General features: G+C 48.3%; 1 protein-coding gene across 7 annotated transcripts; it reads right to left on the bottom strand.

Annotated features, from left to right (window-relative positions):
* LOC140846273 (rab3 GTPase-activating protein non-catalytic subunit-like) lies at nt 1-24,108 on the bottom strand. 7 transcript variants are annotated; one of them, XM_073222047.1, is made up of 4 exons: nt 23,363-24,087; nt 22,000-22,063; nt 18,836-18,875; nt 1-3,149 (listed from the first exon to the last, which is right to left on the bottom strand). In XM_073222047.1, exons 1-4 carry the CDS (start codon nt 23,475-23,477, stop codon nt 3,039-3,041), a joined length of 330 nt encoding a protein of 109 aa, XP_073078148.1. In that variant the 5' UTR covers nt 23,478-24,087; the 3' UTR covers nt 1-3,038. The 7 variants fall into 7 exon arrangements, 5 of the variants coding, with proteins under 5 accessions (XP_073078148.1, XP_073078150.1, XP_073078147.1 ...); XM_073222051.1 differs by lacking the exon at nt 1-3,149 and adding an exon at nt 15,690-17,046 and having other exon boundaries at nt 23,363-24,082; XR_012125285.1 differs by lacking the exon at nt 18,836-18,875 and having other exon boundaries at nt 1-15,679; nt 23,363-24,108.
* Between the last annotated feature and the right edge of the window lie 672 nt (nt 24,109-24,780).

Here is a 24,780-nt window from a genome sequence, read left to right as displayed (position 1 = left end):
TTGGAGAAACCTGTTTATTGCTTACAGTAGTCCACCTCTGCTCTCCCATTTCTCTCATGACCTGGCTGATCCAGATATGCCCTGCTCACCCTTGTAATTACCTATCAATATGGGGATGGTCTACTTTTCTCCATCCCTTGGAAACACCTATTGATTTGGAGATACACTAAGGCCAGGTGAGAGATTCTGGAAATATTGCAATTTTACCCACAGCCCACTGCTCCAGAACTCTCGCCTCACAATCTTCTCGTTCACCATCTTCCGCAGTAGCCCCTGTGCAAGAAAACTGGAGCATTGTAACAAGACTAATAACATAGAATAGCAACAGCAAGAAAATCATGATAATCCTTAAGCCAGAGGATTCAGCTAGGTTCTATAAGTCCTATGCAGATTAAATCCATAGTTTTCCCATTCCACAGGTGGTCAACAGCTGAACGGGTAGGGAGTTCAAAGCAATCATCATGTGGCAGCTGCAGCCAGGGGGCAGGTCCAGGCCACAGGGACTGTAAATGAAAATAACCTTAAGGGTGAGAAGATACATGTTTTAATGATGCCAGCATATGCAAATCTTGCCCATCAGGTAGGATGCATGCAAGAGAGTGGTTCTGTGATAGGACAGTGACAGGAATGGGATCTTGTTCTGGTCTATACCAGCCTTTCACCCTCAGCCCTGTGGGACAGATAGGTCTATATATAGGGCTACGGGAGGTACATGCACTGGCCATAAGGATAAAACAAACTTCCCCACAAGATACTCTTACCTCTTGGATGTCTTGGGTACACTACCATGACCTTTGGGGGGTCATTCAGCTGTTATTCCAGGAATACACAGGAGGCCAGCTTCCAGGCCCTTTCCCCAAGGTGCCAGACAGGCCAGCAATTGCTGGTCCATGTGTAAAAGATGTCCAGGCCATGTCCACTCAACAGTCTCCAGGGTTTAATGCAGTTGGGGCTGGCAGCAGGATGTTGCTCTGCTGGCCCTGTCCTGGCTTCCATAAGTCCTCTTTGGTTTGTACATACAGTTGTATAGGAGAGACAGCAAGGTGTGTTAGCATGTCCACAGGGCTCAAGGCTCCTTTTCAAGGCTTCTCATTCAAATGCTCTAGCACCATCCATAAGCAACGCGACCAGCCCCATAGACTGTTGGTGTCTGACTTCAGGCCAGATTTCAATAAACCACTGCACCTCTCTATCATGCCTGCCCCAGTAGGGTTTTATAGTACATAAAACTTCTACTTTATTCCTAATTGCTGCACCAATCCTTGTAATGTATGTCCAGTAAAGTAGGTGCCTTGATTGCTCTCAGTCACCTGTGGCCGGCCATAGGCTGCAAAGAGATGCTCTGGGCCCCTCTTGGTGGTTCGCTGATCTGCATGTTGTGCAGGAAAAGCAACCAACAGTCCAGTAGCCGTGTCCACACAAGTCATGGCATACCGATATCTTTCTGGTATGGGCAGAGGCCCATTATAGTCTACATGCCCATGACAAGGGGTATCAGCCCTTTACTATTATCCCATGTTGCTGCAGGACTCGGTGTCAGTCCCTCTTAGAGCACACAAGGCACTCCTGAGCTCTGCTGACTTCTTCAAAGGTCAACAGCAAGCCCCACTGATGGGCGACTGACCACACTGACTTTTGTCCTGTGTGCAACAAATGCTGATGGAACCATTGGGCTCCATCAGAAGCAGGCTTTCCCTCTAGGCAATGCATCTGGGCCAGTGTGTCTGCTTCATCGCTCCCTGGGGACGCCAAAAGCATATGTTCAGTTACATGATATATGGTAACTGTCTTAGTCTGACCAGAGGCCCATAGGTCTTGCCACAACTCTTGCCCCCAAAGGGGCCAGTGACCAACCATCCAGTTGGCATGGTACCATGTTGGTAGCCACAGGGTCAAGCCCCGATAGACGGCCCAGCTGTCAGTGCAGACAACTATAGGGGAGGGCTCCTGGGTGATTATGAGCCATACTGCCCACAACTCAGCCATTGACAGCTTTTTCCCTCTCTCTCCTCCATCCATATTGTCTCAGTCTCAGGATAGAAAGCCACAGCCCACCACTTCAGGGGCTGCCCATGACTGGAGCCGTCTGTATGCCAAGCATCTTCAGGTATAGGGGCTTTTCCCTCCTGATAAGGACTCTTAGCTACCAATGGTCCAAAAGCAAGTTTTTCCTGCTTTCCACTGGTATACCTCACTGGCCCCAATAAGCATTGGAGTTCTCCACTTAAGGGGCTAGTAGACAGGTTGCTACACTGCTGTAAATATGCACCCCATTTGGCCAGTGTAGGCATCTGTGCCACATGACAGCATGGCCTTTGGGTCCAGTCTCACACCTACCCCATGATAGGATAGGTGGTTATTACTTTGGTCAGAGCTCTTCTGGTGATGGGCTCCGTAGCCAGCAAGGTGCAGTACACAGTAGCCAGTTGCTTCTCTATCATGGTGCAGCAGACCTCTGTTCCATTCCGTAGTTGTGACCAGAATCCAATAGGTTGGCGTGTGCATTCAAGCTGCTGCCAAAGGCCCCATCCATAACCATTTCCATTACATGAACATCTAGCTCACAGGGCCTTGATGAGTCCATTACACTCACGGCCTGTATGGCCTTGAGTACAGTAGTAAAAGCAGCTGCACATGTTTCACCCCAGTCCCACCTGATGCCCTTTTGTATCAACTGGTATAAGGGCTTCAGAATTTGTGCCAAGTGCGGAATAAACACTCTCCAGTAGCCCCAAAGGCCCCCAAACTCTTGTAATACTGCCACAGTGTAGGGGTGGGGAAAGCCTGGACCTTGTCTATGACTGCTTCAGGAATAACTTTAGTTTCACCCGACCAGACAACCCTCAAGAACTTTACAGACAAACCAGGTCCCTGAGCCTTGGTGCTGTTCACAGCCCATCCTTTCTCCTGTAGATGCTGCAGCAGTCTAGGAACTGCCCCTTCTAAATCTGCAAGAGGATCAGACGTGAGCATGATATCATCAGTGTAGTGATACAGCTGCACCATTTGTGGTTTCTTCCATGTGGCCAAGTCCTGGGCTACAAGTCCATGACAGATGGTGGGACTGCAGAGGTGTCCCTGTGGAAGGACAACCAATGTCCACTGCTGGCCTTCCCACATGAAGGCAAACTGTTCCTGGCTTTCCTGTGCTATGTCAGTAGAGAAAAAAGCATTAGCAAGGTCCACAACATAATGATACATTCCTTGTTCATGACTGGCAGTGTCCATGAGGGCTGCTACAGCGGGGACAGCAGCATGCAAAGGGGGTGTGACTATATTCAATTCCCTGTAGTCCATGGTCATACACTAGGAGCCATCTCGCTTTTCACTGGCCACACTGGGGAATTAAAATAACTACGAGTGTGCTTTATGATGCCCACCTTCTCCAACTCCTATAGAGTTTCTCCAATTTCCTTTTTTCTCCACCCCCAAGCAATTTATACCACTTAGTATTTGTCAACCATCAAGGTACAGGAAGAACTCCAGGTGGGTGCTTAGCATGTCCCGTCGAGCTGCCTTTACCACACGTACCCTCAGTCAGAACTCACCTGCAGTGGTCTGTAACCACAGGCCCTGCAGGATATCTACCCCCAAAATATATTCAGGGATGGGAGAAATGTACACAGTATACTCCTTTGGGGGTAAATGCCCCATCCCCAATGGGACTTGGGCTTTCTTCACTCTAACTGCCTTACCCCATAGCCATCTGTCACAGCATGGGTCCCAGGAAAATGCTCAGGGTTGCCCTAAATCAGAGAACATTCAGCGCCTGTGTCCACCAGCACTAGGACTGTACATTCACAGGGACCAATGAGTTGATCATTCTACATGTGGCTTCTGGCCCCACCACATCCCTCAAGGTGGGGACCTTGACCCCTCCAGTCAAACCGTGATGCCCAATCATCCTCCTGCGGGGGTGAGGGCCCAGGCGGAGCCTGAGTACTGCCCCTCAGGAAGTCTTGCAGGGACGCAGGCCAGACATGGGGCTTTGCCTCCAGATTCCATGTCCTGGACCTCAGCGGCTGGAACTGCTGCTCTGGCTTTAATTGGTGCCACCATTGTAACAAGATCCTATTGGGCTGCACATCAAGATTTTCTTTCACTACACCTTTATCCAATCAACCCACATCTGGGTCCTCGAGACCTTCATGGGGTCCTTTGCCCCTCTCTATTCAGTCATTGCCCGTACTCCTTTCCATGCTCTTATAGTTTCAACCTCCCCCACATCCGCTAAAGTACAAGTAACCTCACTAATGGGTTGCCCTATGTGGGGGGAAGAATAGTCACTAGGGATGCAAAGAGAGATGGGGCAGCTGTATGGAACACCAGATTCCTCATTCCTACCATGAACAATTCCTCATCAGGGCCCTGGGGGTTCATATTATAGATTATATTTTTCGTGCCCAGCTCCTGTAACACCTGCTGGAGCTCTTACCCCAGCTAGTTGGCTAAGTATGGTAAATCACCCTGATTAGGCCAAACTGCCCTGATGGCTGCTGTCAGCCAATCTAGAAGCACCCAATTCCCCAAGGTGTGAAGGGCACTTTGCAATTGCTGCTGGAGAGAAGGGTGAGTTGTCAGGGAAGCCAGTGTACCCTTTCAAAACCTAACATAACAATGTTTTCCACCCCCATATCCCAGAGATGCAAAAGCCATGTGAACAGAGGTTTTGATGGCTTCTGCCTAAACTGGATGCTCATGTCCACCAGCTCATCCTGTGTACAGGGGCGGAGCATGGAGTGCTCCACAACCTGGGGAGGGGGCGGCTCCTCCCCGAGGAGCCCGTGGTTGCTGTGTTATTTTTTTAATTACAACCAGGTGGACCTCTAATATGGGAGAGGCTAGTGCCTTAGGCAGTGGCCTCGGCAACAGATCAGCCCTCAGTCGCACCCCCTCGTCCTCTCCCAACATCTCCTCTACCGTCTCCTGGGCTGAAGGCACCTCTCTCTCCTCCCCCTCCTCCATGGCCTCCTGCAACGTGGATTCTCCTGATGTCTCCTCCCCCGCTGCTAACGTATCTTCCAGGAGTGCAACCTGGCTTCTCAGTAACTCTCCCTCTTTCTTAAGGGCATCCCATAGGTCATCACCCAGCTCCTCCAGGTGATGCTGAAGTGTGTATCTCTCCTGTCAAAGTCTCTCTCTCCTCAGTAACTGTCTTTCTTTCCTCAATAACCCTTTCCACTATCTTGATAAACAGACATCCCACAGTCCTGGCTGCTACATGACCCTTCAGGGCCTCACAGCAGTCTTCTATCTCACGGAGGGCTAATTCCACAGCTTCCAGTGTCTCCACCCTTCCCCAATTCTGGGGAAGGCCCCAGCCCTCTAGGCAATGCTTTATCCTAGAACAGTTCCCCACTAGGGGCTGCTCAATGGGAAGCCCCACACATAGGAGGCTACAGGGTGAAGATGCGCCCTCTACCGCTGCAGCCACTGGGACCTCCCCATCATCCACGTGGGGGGTTCTGGGCATCTTGCCACCATCTTGAGGGGCAGCCTGCCCAAGGGACACACCATGTAGACATACTTAGGATTAAGAGGTCCTTCTGACTAAGGCCAGATGTAACTCTGGGGGGAAAATCCTGGGAAAAATACCTTTGAAACCAAAATCAGTCAGAAAGAAATAAAGTGGGAGAAACCCGTTTACTGTTTACAAGCAGTAGTCCACTTCTCTCCTATCTCGCAAACTGGCTACAGAAGAAGGGACCCCACCCAGCCTCTCCAGTCCAGGTATGACCTCCTTCGCCCATGTAATTACCTATTGATATGGAGATGGACTACTTCTTTCCACCCCTTGGAAACACCTATAGATATGGAGGTGCACTAAGGCCAGGCAAGAGATTCTGGAAATATGGCAATTTTATCCACATTGCCTCTGTGGTGGTACTCCTTTGCCAATATACCATGACAAAAAGAGGGTCTGGAAAGAAATTCATATGTCAGAGTTTGACGAGAAGGAGTCCATCAAGACACATGATCTCTAAGTCTCCAGGATTTTTTCTTAGAGCATGTATCTTCTCAGTCACTGAACACAATATTAACCAGAAATATGCCAACAAGTGAGCACACCATTATGGTTCTTTATGTATGAAGTGAGCTGTGACTTCTAGTCCCCACAAATACAGCCTCGTTGCTCACAAAGTAGTTCTTTGGCCAGTGTATTGAGTACCTTCCTTTGCTTTTTTTCTGTGCTTTCCCTCTTTACTGTCCCTATTGTTCTACACTCTGCCCCTCATAGAGGATAGATTTTTCTCAATAATGGGTGTGCCCTCTTCCTGGGACAACATTGCTCTGCCTCTCATCAAAACCAGCTTGGGTTGCTGTGGTGTCTGTCTTTCTTGTTTAATCTTCATTCCCTGCTCCTCACCAAGCTCTGCAGGGCCCAGCTGCAGGTGGAAGAATATGAAATCCTCTGGGAGTTACGGCATAGATACACTTTGACTTTCTCACATCACTGAGCTGTATGCATCCCAGTGGACTTCTGGGAGCACTGCCATGTGCTCACTTTGGAACTGAACATTTCCTCTGCTCTTAATGTAGCCAACGAATCCCTGTTACCAAGATGGCAATACTCCCACCAGATTCCCAGTTAGACCCCATAATTTAGGTGTTCCCCACCTTCTGCTGGTTTACTTGTTGTCCCTGTGTACCAGACCTGTTAACATTGGAGCTGGCACCAGGTTCTAGGATAGAATTTTAAGCAAAATCATCAGGAGGGTCTGGAGCTGTGCTCACCCCTCCATTCCAGGCCGAGCCTCATGCTTCACTCCCCACTGAAGGGTGTGACCCCTTCGGGTGGAGGACAAGCTCACACTCCTGGTGTACCACATGCAGAGTGGGGACTGTCTGTCTTCCTAATTTACTCCCACTGTCTCCTCCCACCGTAGCGCTCTCATTTTCATATCCCAAATATTTGACTTTCATTGCTGTGCCTTTCCAAAGGTGCTGGCAGCCTTGTCCAGATCTTTGCATTTGTTCTTTCCCTGCACTCACTGATGCCATTCCCAGGGTCTGTCTCCTCTAAGGTGGCTCTCTTAGTGAAGCAGTCACCTGGCAGCTAGGAGAGATGCCTCTACTCTCACCTTGTGTGCAGGTGTCTCTGAAGCAAGGCTGAAGCTTGGCATCCCTAAGGCCCTGAATGGCCACTGTAAGCATGAAAGATGGATGTGGCCTGAGGGCTTTTGTACTGCATCCATTGTTCTGGTCTCTATGTATATATTCCCCTAAGCCATCTGTACCCAGGGTTTCTGACGAGAGAAGGCTGAATGAGGTAGTAATTCTTTGAGGATGAAGATAGGCTAGTTCCCAGAATCAGTGGCAAAAAGGGATGTGCAAGGGCTTGTACAGACTCAAGGCTGAGGAGGCTGTGATGACGATCTTGAAGAAAAGGTCCATTTTGCTTGATTGCTCAGGACAGGAACACTGGACAGTCATCACAATAGAGTATCTGAGACCTGCTGAAATATGCTTCTCAATCAACCTTTCTCACACTGAGGGTGTTTGTGTCCCTGTGTTAGGACTGGACGCCAGATTCCTGATTGGGGAAGTGAGACCTGCTCGTTGGGACTGGCCCTGTCTGGAGAGCTCTGCAGCCAATCACAGTGATCGGAAAGAGGAGGATGAACCAGACCCAGTTTACCCCAGGCATCTCTGAGAAATCATGCGTTGTCATGTCAATGGTGAGATGGGGCAAGGACATTTCAAGGCAGAAACAGAGAGGGCTGACTAGACCTGTTTCCCCCCATTCTCCACATGCTCACACGGGGAAATCCACTTGAACAAAGTTGTCTGTCTTCACTTTGTACAGCAGTTGCTGTTGGTGGGCCTGCTTTTCTGCTTGTCCAGTGGCAGTGGCTCATCCCCACAGCTCGTCTCTGTGTGCCCTTTGAGTGTGCCAGACATGGGGGGTATGCAGTGGAGTGCAGCCACAGGACCAACTAGTTAGGAAGATGTCAGAGTTCAGAGCTGGCTCCTGCAAGTACCCTACCAGTTGGGCTCAATGCTCTGTGTTTTATTCCCAGTCCTCTCCACCCTGTACTTCTTTTCTGGTGTTCAACAGGTCATCTGCTTCTCACCAGGGCTTTTCTCATTTTTCTCATATTTCTAAATTTTTTCAAAATTCAACTGAGCAGAAGAATGTTATATTCAATGAGTGCAAAATCTCTATTTTGTCATTTTTTGTATTATATAAATGTACCCATGCATTGATGTCATATGTCACATACATTTTGGGTAACTGGGGTGAATATTGCATGAAGTATGCATGTATGAAATACATCATGAATTGATGCAAGTTTCATAAATTCCCCAGCTTTATTCTTGTCCAGTTTCTTCCCTGAGGCTTTCCATCACGTTTGACTTGGCTTTATCTCTACAATCCCTTCCCTCTCATTAATACAACCTATGTCCAGCATGATGACATTACTTTTATCTTCTTGACATCAGAATTATTTCTACCTACCAATCCTGGTTTTCTTGAAAATAGTTTTTGGTTATCTTTCGTATACTACCCAACAATGATAAGTTTGCCAGTAGGCAAACAGACTGCCAAATAACAAAAAAGGGGCAAAAAGTCAAAGAGTGTCCATTGGCCTCCCCGCCCCCATGGACTCTGAGATGGCCTTTCATGTCTTGGCCACATTCCTCAGTTCATGTCCCAGGTGGGTGGAGCAGTGGGGCACAGGATGGTCACAATAACACTGGATCCTGCTGGCTGTGGTTGTATTTCCAGAGTTAATTTTGGATGCTTGCATGGAATGGAAAGAGCCTCCCAAGCTAGAGGGATATGTACTTGAGGGCTCTGCTGCCAGCAAGTGTGAGGGCCGAGGATTTGGCCTTCTGAACGATATCAAACACAAGTGTCTCAAGAGAAAACTGTATAGCAAGTGGAGACTGACATGCAGTTTTCCTGGCCTTCATCTTAGGGTACAGAGGTAAGCACATCTGTAGCTCTTAGCTGTGCTTAATTTATTCTGCTGTCTCTCTAAGATGACAGCTTATCATACCCTAGTTTCCCACCTCCTCCTTTCATCACCCCACCCGCTGATGCTGCCTCCCACTATCTGGTCTTCCCTCGCTACCACGCAGGCACTCACCCACTTCGCCTTCCCTTCCCTTCCCTGCTTCCCCAGCTCTGCTGCCTCTTTCTTCCAGGAGCATTGCCCTAACGCATCCCTTGCACAGCGGCCCTCCTCCTGGGTGTTTTAAGGACCCTGAGCTACGACTTCTAGCTCAGCTTCTCCATGTGAGTAAGATGTGCTGAAGGTGAAGACATAGGGCCCTGATTATGAAACTACATGAGAATCTGGCACACAGATGGGAGCACCATAGTGGCCTGCCGTCTGGTTTCTCCTCAGCTCCATGATGCACAGGTATGTGATAATCTGCATGGGACCTCCAGGGACTCAGTATCTACCCCTCCGGGCCTGGAGCTGACAGGTGGAGGACAGTAGATGACACCTTTACAGACACTCGCCAAAAGTAGCAGCAGCCAGGCTTCCCAAATGCATAAACCAAGAGGTACTTAGCCATTCAGACCTCTCCTCTTTACTCCCATTACCACTTAGACATGTTCACTGAAGAACCAGGAATAATGAACTGAGTTGGAAAATGAGGCAAGAGAATATAGGACAGCATTGTAGTGAATTAGGAAGATGTAGGGGGAAACCAGGAATACAAGATAATCTTCACGTTAAGACAAGTCCAGTTGAGATGGAAAGTGATTACCGGAGAGTGTCAGAAGGAAGACAAAATCTTAAGGGCCAATGGGAAGGAAACTGAGGGTAGCAGAGTTGGAGAGAAGAAAAAATGGTGTGAAACAGAGAGGTCTAGAGAATAGCTCCAAATCATGCTGTCATAAAATAAACACTGATAAACTCTGAACTAACAGTACCTGACCCAAGTCCTTGCCCCTCTGACTTAAGCATTCTTGGGTGTGGTCTGGGTATCAAAAATTTTTTAATGTTCCATTAATAGGTATCTAGGTATTAAAAGGACTATGGATATTGTAGGATCTCAGTAACCAATATAAAAGAATCCCATGTGTGTGGTTATTTCAGAGGAAAGCTGAACATCGGCCATGCATGGAATCAGCACTCCTCCCTCAACAGAGAGCTATTGTGCAACTGGATAAAAGGGAAGAGAAAAAATATAGAGGGATGGGCTACACATACAATCTTTTGTGTCTCAGTTTCTCACTAATTTTACAGTAGAGATACAGGAAGAAATAAATATTACATAGAAACCTAGTGTGCAAAAATAATGCCTCTCCCTTCTCTAAGTAGTGGAATCTCATGCTTGCTTCTCCACTTTTCAAATACACCTGCAGTTCACTATTCACTCAGTTGATTTCTCAGCCGGCCAGCTGGTTCAGACCACAGCTTGAAAACATGAGCTTTTATCATATTTTGTCTTCATACAAAACCCATTAAAGAACCTTGGGTCTCTCTCACTCTCCTATGTTTATCTTTTTCATGCCCTTTACATGAAACAGGGACCTCAGAATATGTCCAAATCGAGTTCCACCATTTCCAGGTGGGGAGGGCTGGTGCCTCTGACACTGGCATGAAACACAAAGACAGACTCTTTCCTTAGGGAGAAGGCTGGATGAGAAAGTGATGAGAATTTAGTATAGCTAGCAAAAAAGCTATTCACCTTCACTTCAATTTTGTGGTCTCCGTATTGAGAAGATTCACAGAAATGGCCTGAGTGCGTCCTGGTGGGAAATCCCTTCCAGAGAATGTTGATGTCTGTGGGGTGACAGTGAGGGGTCCACGGTCACACTCCCACTCTCATTAGCTGATGCCAATTGGAGCTGCTCCTTCTTGGGTTCCTTCCTTGGCCTCTTTGGAGAAGGGTTTCCCTGTCCAGTGTTATTCCCATCTGGCCAAGGTGACCCAACAGCGGCTACTGCCTGTGGACCCCTTTCCTCTCCATTTCCCCAAATGTATGGAAAGGGCCAGAGGTCTGTGATCTAGTCCCAGGTTTGTCCACATTAGGTCACAGGACATCAGTTGGTCCTTAGCCCCCTGGCAACACACCCCCTCACCTGGAAAAGGTGGAGCTGGATTTGGACATATTCTGAGGTCCCTGTTGGCTCTCAATTCTAGGACTCTCTCCACAGCCTGCCCCTTCTCCTCAGAGAGGCAAGAAGTAGAAGAGGACGTGTTTCTCCCCAGGGGTCCTCTCCTTCCCACAGCAGCCTGTTTCTGAATGTGTGGGACAGATGCTAAACTAAGCACATCCCTCCGTGGAGGTGTGAGAAGGCCGGCTCTTCACTCCAGAGGACGGGGACTCAGGAGGGGTAGTTGCTGAGGAGAGGGCAGTGGCGATGTGGCCAAGGCTCTGCCCCAGCTTTGGGCTGGGAGATTCTGCACACTCTGCCCCTCAAATAAAACACAGCATTGCCGTCATGACAGGCCTGCCCCTTCACAGGAACTACACTGCCGTCCCTCCTGGGAAAGCCAGCTCGGTTGGCATGGGGTCTGTTCTTGACCCAGTCCTCAGACCTACGTCCTCCACTGTACCCAGCAGGGAGCTGCCGCAGGCCATACACCAGGACATCCCACTAGGCTCACTGGGTGACGATGGTTTGGGCTCCTCCCCGAACTGCGTGCCTCCTGTGGCCCTCACACGAGCACCGCCATCAGCTCGTTTGAGGAGACGGAAGTCTGCGCTTCTCTGGATGTGGCCCGTAAGTCCTCACTCCCATGGTGACACACCTCCAGCTGGACTCCCAGGGAGACCCCACCATTTGGATTACAACACCTATGGCTTTGTTGAGATTTGTCATCCCTGTATGCAAGGCCTGGACATACTGGTTTGAGCCAGGCTCTAGGAGAGAGTTATGAGCACGGACCTCAGGTGAGGTGGAAGCTGCACTCACTTCCTCATCCCAGGACAAGCCTGTGACTCCTGACCCCACCGTAGGACACTGGACCCAGACAGGAGCGACAAGCTCACCCTGTGGCCCATGTACAGAATCGTCTGTGTGCTCCTCACTTGCATCAAATGCCTCTTCTCACGTGCAATGCTCTCATTTTCATTCCCAAATGATGTGCCTTGGTTTCTAGTCATTGCAAAGATGTGGCAGCCTTGTCTACATGTCTGGATTTGTTCTTTCCTGGAGGTCTCTGCCACCATCCCCAGTGTCTGTCTTGGCCAAGTTGGCTGTCTTGGTGAAGCAGTCACCTGAGTACCAGGACTCAAACACCTCTACTGTCACCTTGCTCACATACATCCTTAAAGCAAGGGAGAACCCTGGCATCCACCCACCACATGAATGGCCAGTGTTTCTCTGGACCAATGTGTTAATTTTAATTTTTATTCCATCCATCATTCTGGTCTCTGTGTATCTTCCCCTAAGCCATTACTTACCAGGGTATATGGTGAGAGATGCCTGAATCCTACTGTAGATCTTTCAGAATGCAGGCGGGCAGTTCCCCAGAATCTATGTCAAGGGTCTGTTTAAGTGCTTGCAGATTCAAGACAGAGGAGGTAGTGATGATGTCTCCCAGATAAGGTCGTTTGTGCTCAATGGCTCAGAGGAAGAAACTAAGCCTTTTCTCACAATACAATATCTGCGGCCTCCTGAGATACTCTCACTAAGCATGCTTTTGCCCAGAGGATGTCTGTGCCCCCAGATCAGGATTGGATCCCTGGGAATGTCATGTGTCATGTGGGTCCTGCTCATGGTGACTGGCCCTGTCGTAATATATTTGCAGCTAATGAAGTCAATCAGGAAGAGAAGGACAAAGAAGACCTGCCTTCCCCCAGGTATCTGTGAGGAATCATGGGTTGTTAATGTCGGTGGTGACATGTGACAAGTACATTTCAAGGGAAAAACCAAATATTAAGACAGTGCCAAATATACCCATTTGTGTCTGTTCTACTCTTGTGAAGTATCCATTTCCACAATGTAGTCTTTCTTCACTTTTGTGCATGTTCCTTCTATCATTCCTCAATTTAATGACCTGCAGGCAGTTGAACCAGGTGTATTAATCAGTCAAAGGGATGCTTTGCAAGCCAGGGTCACTGCTTTTCCTAAAACCAGAATGAGAGGTGCATCTGCTTTCTGCCTCCTTCCTAGTGTTACCACATTACTGAGATAGCAAATCAGGAATGTATGTAGAATAAAATTCTTATATTGCTCAGTATTAAAAGGCCTTCAAGACACCAGTTCTCTGAGTGTGGATGGTGCCTTAAAGCCTGTGCTCACATGGTCACTGAGTATACTATGAACTGCATGTGTGCAGAAGTCTGAACCCACTTATAAGAATCAGTGCTGAGTCATGACTTCTTCTACTCAGCCTAGTTCAACTTGCTTCTCATTGTTCCAAGATGTGGCCACTGAAATAAGTACCTTATTTTCAACTGTCTCTCTCTCTACTGCCTGTATTGCTCCACACTCTGCTGCTCATGTAAGAGAATAGATTTTATCTAAACGACAGGAGTGCCCTATTGCTGTGACAACATAGCTCTGCCTCCCACCAGCACCAGCTGAGCTGCAGTGGTGTCTGTCCTTGTTACTCTTTGGTTCTCTGTTCCTCCCCAGGCTCTGCAGGGATCTGCCACAGGGCACACAGCACAACATCCTATAGGAGTCATGGTATGAACACAGATGGACTTTCTCAGTTCACTCTACCTTGTATGAATCTGAATGGCCATATGGGAGCACTGCCATTTGTTCATATATGGAATTGTAAATTACGGCAGCACTGAATGTGGCTAGTGGGTACTCCACTGCCAAGATGCTAAAACTCCCACAGGATTCCCAGTGAGACACATGCCTTAGGTATTGTACAACTCTGAGAGAGTTATGATTTCTCATCTCTGTATGCAAGCCATGTAGACTGCTTGATGAGAATCGGATTCTAGGATAGAGTTTTAAGGAAAGACATTGGGAGGGTCTGGAGCTGTGCTCATTCATTGTCCAGGCTGAGCCTCGTGCTTCATGCCCCAGTGTACTGAGTACCTGTTTTTGGTGCTCTCTCCCTCTCTCTGCTTTCTCTCTTTACTGTCCCTGTTGTTCCACACTCTGTCCCTCATAGAGGAGGATAGATTTTCTCTCAATAAGAGGTGTCCCCTACTGCTGGGACGACATTGCTCTGCCTCCTATCAAAACCAGCTGGGCTGCTGTGGTGTCTGTCCTTCTTGTTTAATGTTCACCTCTCCATTCCTCACCAGTCTCTGCGGGGTGCAGCTGTCGGGGGACCCTGTCGTCTTCTGGCAGTCACGGTGTGTGTACATTTTGGCATCCTGAGTTCACACTGAGGCGTGTGCATTCCAGGGGACTTACGGGAGCACTACCATCTGCTCCCTGGAGGATCTACAGGTCTGCTCTGCTCAGAATGTAGCCGGTGAGTTCCCATTACCAAGATGATAACACCCCAGCCAGATACTCAGTGAGACCTCGTATTTTAGGTGTCCCACACCTCTCGCTGTGTTGACGTTTCTCATCCGTGTGTACAAGACCTGTTGACACTGTGGCTGGTGTCAGGATCTAGGATAGTTTTAAGCAAAGATATCGGGAGGGTCTGGAGCTGTGCTCACTCCTTCCTTCCAGGCCGAGCCTGAAGCTTCACGGTCCAGGGAAGAACATGACTCCTTAGCATTGGAGGGCAAGCTCACACACGCATGTGTAGCACGTGCCCAGTGGGGACTGCCTTTGTTCTTAATTTTCACCATCTCCCGCCCCCGCTCTAAGTGCTCTCATTTTCACATCCCACGTATTTCCCTTGCAGTTCTGTGCCTTCCCAAAGATGCTGGCAACCTCGTCCACATCTTCAGATTCGTTCTTCCTCTGCGCCCCTCAAGTGCCCGGCCAGTTAGGCGAATGCTCTGTGTTTACTTATCCCTTTTCACCCTGTCCCTGTCATCCTTTATGGTGTTCAACAGGTCATCCCTTTCTCACTATAGCTGCTCTCTTTCTTGTATTTCTTAATTTTTATCAAAATTCAAGTGACCAGAATAATGTCTAGGATGTTACATTCAGTGAGTACAAAAACCTTACTTAGTCATTTGTTCTTCTGGATAAATATACCTGTGTATTTATATCATATGTCACATACTTTGTGGATAATTGGGGTGAATATTCCATGCAGGGTACATGTATGAAATGCATCACATACGATGCAAGCTTTATTTTATAAGTTCCCCAGCTCTTTTGTTCTCCAGTTTATGTCTCCCTTCAGGCTTTCCATTACCTTTGACTTGGCTTTATTTCCACAATCCCTTCCCTCCCATTTATATCACCTATGTCCAGCATGATATCATTGCCTTTTTCATCCTGACCTAGGAATTATTTCTACCTATGAATTCTAATTTTCTTGAAAATGATTTTTTTATTATCTTTCGTACACTACCCAACAATGATAAGATTGCCAGTGGGCAAACATACTCCCAAATGACACTAAAGGAGAAACAATTAAAATGTGTCCTTTGGCCTCCCCGCCCCCATGGACTCTGAGCTGGCCTTTAGTGTCCTGGCCACCGTCCTCAGTTCATGTCCCGGGTGGGCGGAGCAGTGGGGCACAGGACGGTCCCAATAACACTGCGTCCTGTTGGCTGTGGTTTATTTCCAGAGGTGGGTTCCGCTGCTTCTGTGCAGTAGAAGGAGCCTCCCAACCACACTCTTGAGGGCTTGGCTGCCAGCAAGCCTGAGGGTCAAGGGTTTGGCTTCCTGAAGAACATCCAACAGGAGCATCTCAAGAAAAAACTCTACACCAAGTGGAGGCTGACATGCAGATTCCCTGGCCTCCAGCTTAGGGTACAGAGGTGAGCACATGTCTGCACTGCCGTCTCTCTTAGACGGTAGCTCACCTCGTCCTACTCTCCCGCTTGCTCCTTTGTTCACTCCAACCGCTGGTGCTGCCTCCCTCCGGCTGGTCCTGCCTCGCTTCCAGGCGGGCAGTCACGCGCTTCGCCTTCCCTTCCCCGCCTCCCCAGCTCCGCTGCCTCTTTCTCCCGGGAGCCTTGTCCTAAAGGATCTCCTGCCTGAGGGGCCTCCTCTGTGTTTTAAGGAACCTGAGCCAGGACAACCGTTGGCTCCTCCACCTGAGTAAAACTTGGTGAAGCTGAAGACAAAGAGCCCTGATTATGAAACTAAAGGAGAATCTGACGTACAGGTGGGAGTCCCACAGTGGCCCGGAGTCTGGTTTCCCCTCAGTCCCTCAGGGCCTCACTGGAGCTGGCATTACGTGGAGGACAGTTTAGACAGCACCCTACGGGGACACTGTAGAAAGCAGCAGCAGTAGCCTGGTTCCCATACACACAGAGAATGAGGTACTTAGCCATTCAGGCCTCTCCCCATTATTCCCATTACCCCTTCTACATGCTCACTAAACAGCCTGGAACGATGAACTGAGTTGGAAATGGAGGCCACAGAATATAGGACAGCATCCTAGTGAATTCGGAAGACTCGGGTGAGAGCCAAGAATACACAACAGTCGGCCTCAGACAAGTCCAGCCGGGAAGGAAAGTGACTACCTGAGACCGTCAGAAGGAAGGCAGAATCTTAAGGAGAGAAGAAAACAGTGGTGTGAAACAGGGTAGGTCTAGTGAGGAACTGCAAATCATGCTGTCGTAAAATAAACACCAACTGAGCTCTGAACTAAGCATTCTCGGGTGGGGTTTGAGTATCAGTATTTTTTTAACATACCAAAAAATAGGTATCCAGGTATTAGAAGGACTGTCTATCTAGTAGGATGTCAGTAACCAGTGCTGTGTGTGTGGCTCTTTAGAGGAAAGCTGAGCATCAGCCGTGCAGGAATCAGCACTCCTCCCTCAACAGAAATACTGTGCAGCTGGACACAACAGGAGAGAAAAAAGATAGAGGCCCAGGCTCGGCATATAACCTGTGTGTACCTCTATGTTTATAGTGCAGATACAGAAGAAATAAATATTACATAGAGACTCAGTGTGCAAAAATAATGCCTCCCCTTTCTTCAAGTAGTGGAATCTCATGCTTGCTTCTCCACTTTTCAAATGAGCCTGCAGTTCACTATTCACTCAGTTGTTTCTCAGCTGGCCAGTTGGTTCAGATCACAGCTTGAAAACATGACATTTTATCGGATTTTGTCTTTACACAAAACCCCATCAGAGAGCCTTAGGTCCCACTCTCCTACGTTTATCCTTTTCATGCCCTTCTGTACACTGGCATGAAACACAAAGACAGACTCTTTCCTTAGGGAGAAGACTGGACAATAAAGTGATGAGAATTTAGTATAGCTAGCACAAAAGCTTTCAACCTCCACTTCAGAGTTTTGTGGGTCTGCCCATTGGGAATATTCACAGAAACGGCCTGAGTGCATCCTGGTGGGAAATCCACTCCAGAGAATGTGGGTGTCTGTGGAGTGACAGTGAGGGGTCCACAGTCACACTCCCACTCTCAGTAGCTGATGCCAATTGGAGCTGCTCCTTCTTGGGTTCCTTCCTTGGCCTCTTTGGAGAAGGGTTTCCCTGTCCAGCTTTATTCCCATCTGGCCAAGGTGACCCAACAGAGGCTACTGCTTGTGTACCCCTTTCCTTTCCCTTTCCCCAAATGTATGGAAAGGGCCAGAGGCCTGTGATCTAGTCCCAGGTTTGTCCACGTGAGGTCACAGGACATCAGTTGGTCCTTAGTCCCCTGGCAACACACCCCCTCACCTGGAAAAGGTGGAGCTGGATTTGGACATATTCTGAGGTCCCTGTTGGCTCTCAATTCTAGGACTCTCTCCACAGCCTGCCCCTTCTCCTCAGAGAGGCAAGAAGTAGAAGAGAACGTGTTTCTCCCCAAGGACCCTCTCCTTCCCACAGCAGTCTGTTTCTGATTGTGTGGGACAGATGCTAAACTAAGCACATCACTCCATGGAGGTGTGAGAAGGCCGGCCCTTTGCTCCAGAGGATGGGGACTCAGGGGGGGTAGTTGCTGAGGAGAGGGTGGTGGCGATGTGGCCAAGGCTCTGCCCCAGCTTTGGGCTGGGAGACTGCTAGGCTCCAGGTGGGGTGAGCACAGGCTGGAGGTGACTTTAGGGAGGTATTACCTCTAACTTGGAACCTCCCATGTCCCTTCCACCAGCCCGCAGTGGCCCCTCCAGGCCGTCCTCCCTCAAGCACTCCATGCTTCTGGCAGCTGGAGCACACCCCTCCCGGCTCAGCTGCCAGGCCTGACAACCACCTGAAATGGAGTTTCTTGTCTCTCTCCTTCCCCAGATACCTAGCACTCCTGGAACCAGCTCTTTCTGAGGGGAAACAACCCATCCTCAGAAGTAGCTTTTACACTTAAACAACAGAAAAAAGTCTGATACAGCAAGTCAAGTTAAAGCCCAAACAGAACACTAAAGGGATCCTCTCCTGAGAATAAGTGTCACCCCCGGAAACCACTCTCCATGATTTTTACTCCAAACACTGGTTGAATGGGAGAGACCCCCCACCTTTAGCCTCCAACTGTGGTAAATCACTCAGGAGACCAATGCCTAGATCCACACCTAGTTCTTAGAGCCCATTAGCTGGGCTCCTGTCAGTTCCCATTATGTAGAGTATGGATTTGGAAGCAACTGGAGGAAAACATGTCAAACCAGACACTCCTGGTCTGCAGATGGGCCGGGCTGGGAGCAGACAGCATGAACTATGCAGTGTTCTTGCTGAAAGTGTTTAGCCTGAATTACTCACGAGGCACTTCTCAGAGAACTACAGAATTTCGACCTGCGAATAAGACAGCTGGCCTGTTTTTCTTCACAGTCAATATCACCACAAATAAGATGACAGAAAGGAGAAGAGATATTTTGGGTTTCAAAGGATTACAAAGATTGTGTCCCTCTATTTCTTTGGTCCTTTGAAACCAAAAACACCTGCTCACCTTTTTATGCTTGTCTTTGATCCTGGTGACATCTGCTTCTCTGTGGAGGAAAGGTCAGTTGTCTGTTTCAATGGTCTATATCCTCCCCAGCCATAACGGCCATTTATATATATTTAAATTTTATCCAAAAGATGAAATGTTCTACTTTTAGGTAATTTTATGTCTTTTTTGAATTAAGAGAAACGAAGTAGAAGTTATGCCTGGGTTTAGGATATCCTTCCCAATAAAGAGAAGATGACATAGTTTACAGGTCAGATTTAAAGGAAATCTGTTAACCCTTACACATTGTTAAAGATTATCATTGTCCACATCGCCCAGAATCTGCTGGAACAGTGGAACGTCAAAATGAAATACCGTAAAATAAACAGGCCCATGACATTTATGAATATAAAAGATAGAGCTAGAGGAAGACTTACTGTAACCCATTCCACACAGCAGCCAAGGTGAGCTTTCAAAACCAGGAATCAGATTGTGTGGTTTCTAATCACATTCAGAATAAACTCCAGATTCACAAGTCTTAGGACAAGTAGCCTGCCTGCTTCTCTGACCCCACCTTGCAGCAGCCCCATGTTCTTTCTACTATATTAGGTTGTGATGCCAGAAGGCAGCATATGCTTAGGCACATTTCAGATGAGCCAAAATCAGGTCTATGACCCACTATCTATAATCAAACCCCCTTAATATTATCAAGGAAGGTGTAGCAGATGCTTGTGAGGAAAACTAGCCTCACACACAAATCCCCAAGTACAAATAAACAAGTAAATTCCATTCCGGAAAGAACCAAGGATGTCCCAGTGGACTCTTTAAGATGTGGGTCTCTCTGGGACTATAAATACATACCAAAACTCTGCACCAGCACTATTTTATATATTACTAACTTACCCACTGGAAACTCCTCTGAGATTACAAATGCCTGTGTCCATGTTATCATTCCTTTTCTGTGAGGTTTATTCCAAAAACCCTCAGACTTACTTGGAAGCTTGTATTACAGTGGCCACTTAGCTATATGATGCTAGAAACAATAACTAACTGTACATGCAGAGCAGCTGCCAGTTACACTAGCCCTGAGGCATTCTCAAAGCACATCCCCTCCTGAGAGGTTGGTTAATTTCTTCAGAGCCATGCAGAGTCTCCAGTCTGGTTTACATACACCTCCCCTCCCCATACTGGCCATAGCTAACCGGACTGCTGGTGGACGTCTGACCAGAGGGCAGCATTAATAGGCTGGTGATGCCCCATGGAGATGGCCTGGGATAAACACTGTGTTTCCCTATAGCCTGCTTGCTTCTTACAACACGATGCTCTGTCATTGCTTCCCCAGACCTATTCTTTTAAGTCCTGGTCTGCAAGGCTCTGCCAGAGTACTGAGCTGGGTCCCCAATTCAGTAAATGACATACCCGCCATACACTCACTCAGGACAAAAATCTGGAAGGGTTTAAAAAAAAATAGAACTTCTTATTATGGATATTTTCAACCACTGCCAAAAACAGGCAGTGGTGCCTATTATTCAGCTTTACACAGTGTCAGCATCTTATCAATTATGTTTCATCTATTCCACACTATACCCCAGATCAAAGAAGTTAATTTCTGATCTTTTCCTTTTCCCCCCGTCATCCCTCCCAACCAACTCATAGAATAGTCTTAACATTAACACTAAGACTTGTCCTACACCCATCAATTTCTCATTTCACTAATACTACCTTCATGCAGGCCACCATCATTTCTCAACTAAATTACTACAATGGACTTCTAATCGGTCTCCCTGCTTCGACTTTTGCTCCCTATTTCATTCTAGTGCAAACAGCAGCCAAGATGAACTTTTTAAATAAATCAGATAAGTGTGATTTCCTGTCGCTTTTAGAATAAACTCCCAATTCACAAAGCCCTACATCAGGTCTGCTTGCTTCTTGAAGTGCAGCTTGCAGCCATCTCAGTCCTGCCGAGGGCCTCTTCATGTTCCGTCAGACTCCAAGCCCCTTCCTGCCCCACGCCTAGGCATGAGCTACTGCCTTGGCCTGAAATGCTCGTGGCCAGAGCTTCACCTCATTGACTCCCTGTTGTTTTCCAGGCCTCAGCTTAAATGTCACATCCCCTAGAAAGCCTTCCCAGACCACCCAGTCAACAGGAGTCACTGTTCGCTTGCTATCACACCAGCAGCTGAATTCTCTGTGCAACTACTCTCACCATTTGATACTTCCATTTTTATTTCTTAAAAAATCTCTCTCTCCCAATTAGAGAGCAAGCTGCTGGGAACAGGGATGATAAGACCTTTCCAGTATATATGCTCATTCTTTTTCCTTATTAAAAAAAATCCTGATTTTGCTCAGGTATCCACTCCTTCGCTGTGCAGCCCTGGGCCTCAGGAGAGGCTGACCCCTTTATCCCCCAACTCTAGGCAATGGTATGACTGACCAATGAGAATCTCTTATCCCTGGCCAGTGACTAGCTCAGAACTGAGTATTCAGAGCAAGTCTGGCCAAGAAGACCTGAGACAGGGCCTTTAGAGGCTTCTGAGAAAGCTGCTCCCTCTCCAGAAAGGGTCATGGAAAGCCACAGCCCTTTTTCTCCCTCTGGTCATGAATGAAGAAACATTTCTCCAAATCACACCTGTGGGAGGAATAAGGATAAGCAACACTGTCTGAGCAGAGTCGACAGAAGGAAAGAAGGTGAGTCCTTGATGACACGGTTGAATCAGCCTGACCAGCCAACCCGGGAGTCCACACCCCCCCTGCTTCCTTCTATGGCGGAATGAATCTCCTTGTCATTTAAGCCAAGTTAGGTTCAAGTTTTCTATTACTTATGTGAAAATACACTAACATTTGCAGAGACTTTGTCTACTGTGCTCATTGCTATGTTCCCAACACCTAGAAAAATGCCTGCAAGTGGTGGGCACTTAACAAACATATGCTGAGTGCATAGGTGAAAGAGTCTAAAAGAAAAATAGTAAAGGAGAAAGAATCATAAAACAGCCATTCTCCATTCAGCCCACTAAGCTATACGGTCATTAAGTCCTTCAGAATAGCTGTCTACTTAGGTTGAATTAAGCACAAAAACCTTCTTGACAAATATTTCAAAATGTCAGCCTAACACTGAAGTATGTCCCCATCATTACGAAAGGCAAACGCCACTACCAAAGAGCACACATGCATTCATAAAGCCTTACAGGTTCTTGGGGTTCAGTTTCTTCCCATTCTCCCCATCCATCATCTTCCAGTCTGTTGATATACCTATTTTAAAAAGGAAGAAAAATATTAACATAAAATACGGAGCTTAAAATATTTTAAAAACATTTTGTCTAAACATATTAGAACCAACGACTGATACACAATAAATATTATCTAAGTGTGTGTTATATAAATATATTACTGATATTATGGAAGAAAACCACGGGATTTTGCTGTATGTAATAAAAATAGGGAAACATTTGACCCGAATTTCCAAGTCTATGTAAAACTGTGCACTTTCTCTGCTTCCTCTCTTGCTTCCACACTGTGGCCAAAGCACGCAATTGGTATTAAAAAACCATTGAGTACATTAAGGTACAAGTCTGACCAGGAAATTTTGCTGCTTCAAGTGTTTCCGAGGCATCCCACTATTTTCGCCAGGCTTCTCATGACTGGACTTAGTACCTTTACAACCTCGGCCCCCTCCACTCCTTCCCTCACACCCTCCTCAGAACCTATTCAGCTTTTCTTACTTCTCTGTCTTGCCTCCCTACCTCTCCCTTATTCTACTACTACTTCAAAGGCAGGCGTACGCACCCCTGCTTCAAAGAAGTGTCCCCTAGTGCCATTAGATACATCTCTCTCAGTCCCACCCTACGGCAGCTGTTATTTGTCCTATTAAAACTATGAGGTCCTAGAGGGCAGAGACCACCAACCTTTTCTGATTTGCGTCACTGCTGATAGCACAGAGTAAACAACTTTTTGATTGGCTATCTTCTAAATTTAAAAGAGGAGGAGGAACGTATTTAGTGGGCCCTTGATCACCATTCCAGTACAGCATAAAGTGACAACACTGTGCTACAAAGCCAGATGGGCTTCAGATTGGAAACAGGTAGAAATCAAAACCACAAATGACACCCCCTTTGAACAGGAGACACGTAGGAGATGCTGAGAGCTGACGGCTGGCAAGAACCGGGAAGAGGATGCGATCACCGGGCAGGCGGTCGGAACAGTGGACCCCCGGGTGGGAGGTGGGGGAGATGGAGAAGAGACGCGCAGAGAGGAAGTTGGGGTGCGGGTGAGGAGGCGGGACAGACAGAGGGGAGAGGACGCCAGACGCGGCTTCTGACCCAAGGGCGGAGGGGCTCGGGGAAGGCCGGGCGGGAGGAAGCCTACCCCGACCAGCCTGGGCACCCCGGGCTCGAGGAGGGGCAGGGCGGGCGGTCATCGCACCCGGAGGGAGGTTGCGGGGGAGCTGGGAACCCAGAGGGCATCAGCTGCGGAGAGGAGAGGGGACCCCAAGCCCTGTCAGAGGCCGCGGGCGGGGCCGGGAAGGGCAGCGGCGAGGCGGGGGGCACTTACCGGGGTCCCCGCGCACGGCGCCGCTGGGGCTCCCTTCCCGCAGGCCCGGGAAGAGGAAGTCCCGGGCGGCCTGGAGGTCCTGGAAGGAGCAGAACTGGACAACAGAGCAGGCCATGGCTCCCGGGAGCCCCGCCCGGGCCCTCACTTCTCCACTGCCGTCGGCCCCACAACGGCTGCCCAACCGGCGACCAGCGGCCCGAGCCACGCAGGCGCCGGGAAACCGAAGCGGCAGCGGTCAAGCTGGGGGCCGCTGGGGAGCACGGCGCCTGCGCAGCCGGGCCGGGGCGAGAGGGGCCCGTGTCACGTCACCAGCCGCTAACCCCGGGTGCAGCTTAGACGTGGACGCTCAGGGCGGAGTTTAGCCCAGTTCTGCGCCTACACCTGTAATGAACCCTTGTATTCGTGCTGGTTCTTAGCCAGGGATGATCTAATGGGACGTGCTCCGCGCCGGCCTTTGCGTCCCATAACCAATCTTATTGACGTCCTGCTGTTGGCAGGATCCTGCTATTTCAGGGAATGATCCCTGTTACACCAGCTGCAGGCCAGGGGGGGACGGTGTCCTGCAAAGATCAGAGTTTGGAAGGATTCATTCCTCTTCCGCAAGTCAGCCCTGTCAAGGCCAGCTTTCAGCGATCCTGTAAATTCCCTTAGGGGTAGGCCCGCTAATATAGTTACACTGTTATACGCAGGAAATAAAAGACATGAAAAACTTGTTCCCGTGGAGCTGAAATTCTCGTGGCTGAAACAGGTAGCAGGCAATTACTCAAGTATTTAGGTGAAATTGTGCGAGTGCTAGGAAATAAATACAAAGTGCTAGGACAGAACATACTAGCGGACCTGACCTGGTTTATTGTTTGTTTGGTTTCATTTGGTGGGTGTGGAGGGTTTAGGACCGGAACTGACTTTGTTGTAAAAGTCTAGAGATTGGGATCTCATTTAAGGCCACTTTATAAACACAGTGTCTAGGATGGGCCCTGGCATATACATAGAGCTTAGTAGATATTTGCTGAAGTAATAAATGGAATAGATGTGTACATAGAGTAAATACTATAACCAGCATCTATTACAAAGCAGTTTATACCTTTACAGTACTTTCTGTGCATTGTCCAATTAATCACAATCCCATTTTGAGAGCGTGAGCCTTATGTCAGTTTTTTTTAATGAAGAAATTTACCTGTGTCTCTGAGAAAGTTCATTTAAGTTATTTTTCTTAAAAGTAAAAACTAAACGAGAAATCATTTTATGTTAGCAGAAAGCACCATAGACACATGCCTGCCAGAGGATATCTGAAGTTGTGAGCGGCAGGCAGGCGCTTGCCTCCAGAGCTCCGCTGCTGAGGTTTCCGCGGAGTGTGGGCAGGCTGTGTCAGTGACCATCACCGACCACATAGTCACAGGGAAGCACGTTGCCAAAAATGT

This window comes from Manis javanica, chromosome 14 (genome assembly GCF_040802235.1).
Source record: "Manis javanica isolate MJ-LG chromosome 14, MJ_LKY, whole genome shotgun sequence".
NCBI lineage: Eukaryota > Metazoa > Chordata > Mammalia > Pholidota > Manidae > Manis > Manis javanica.
This window is presented reverse-complemented; position numbering and strand designations above follow the sequence as displayed.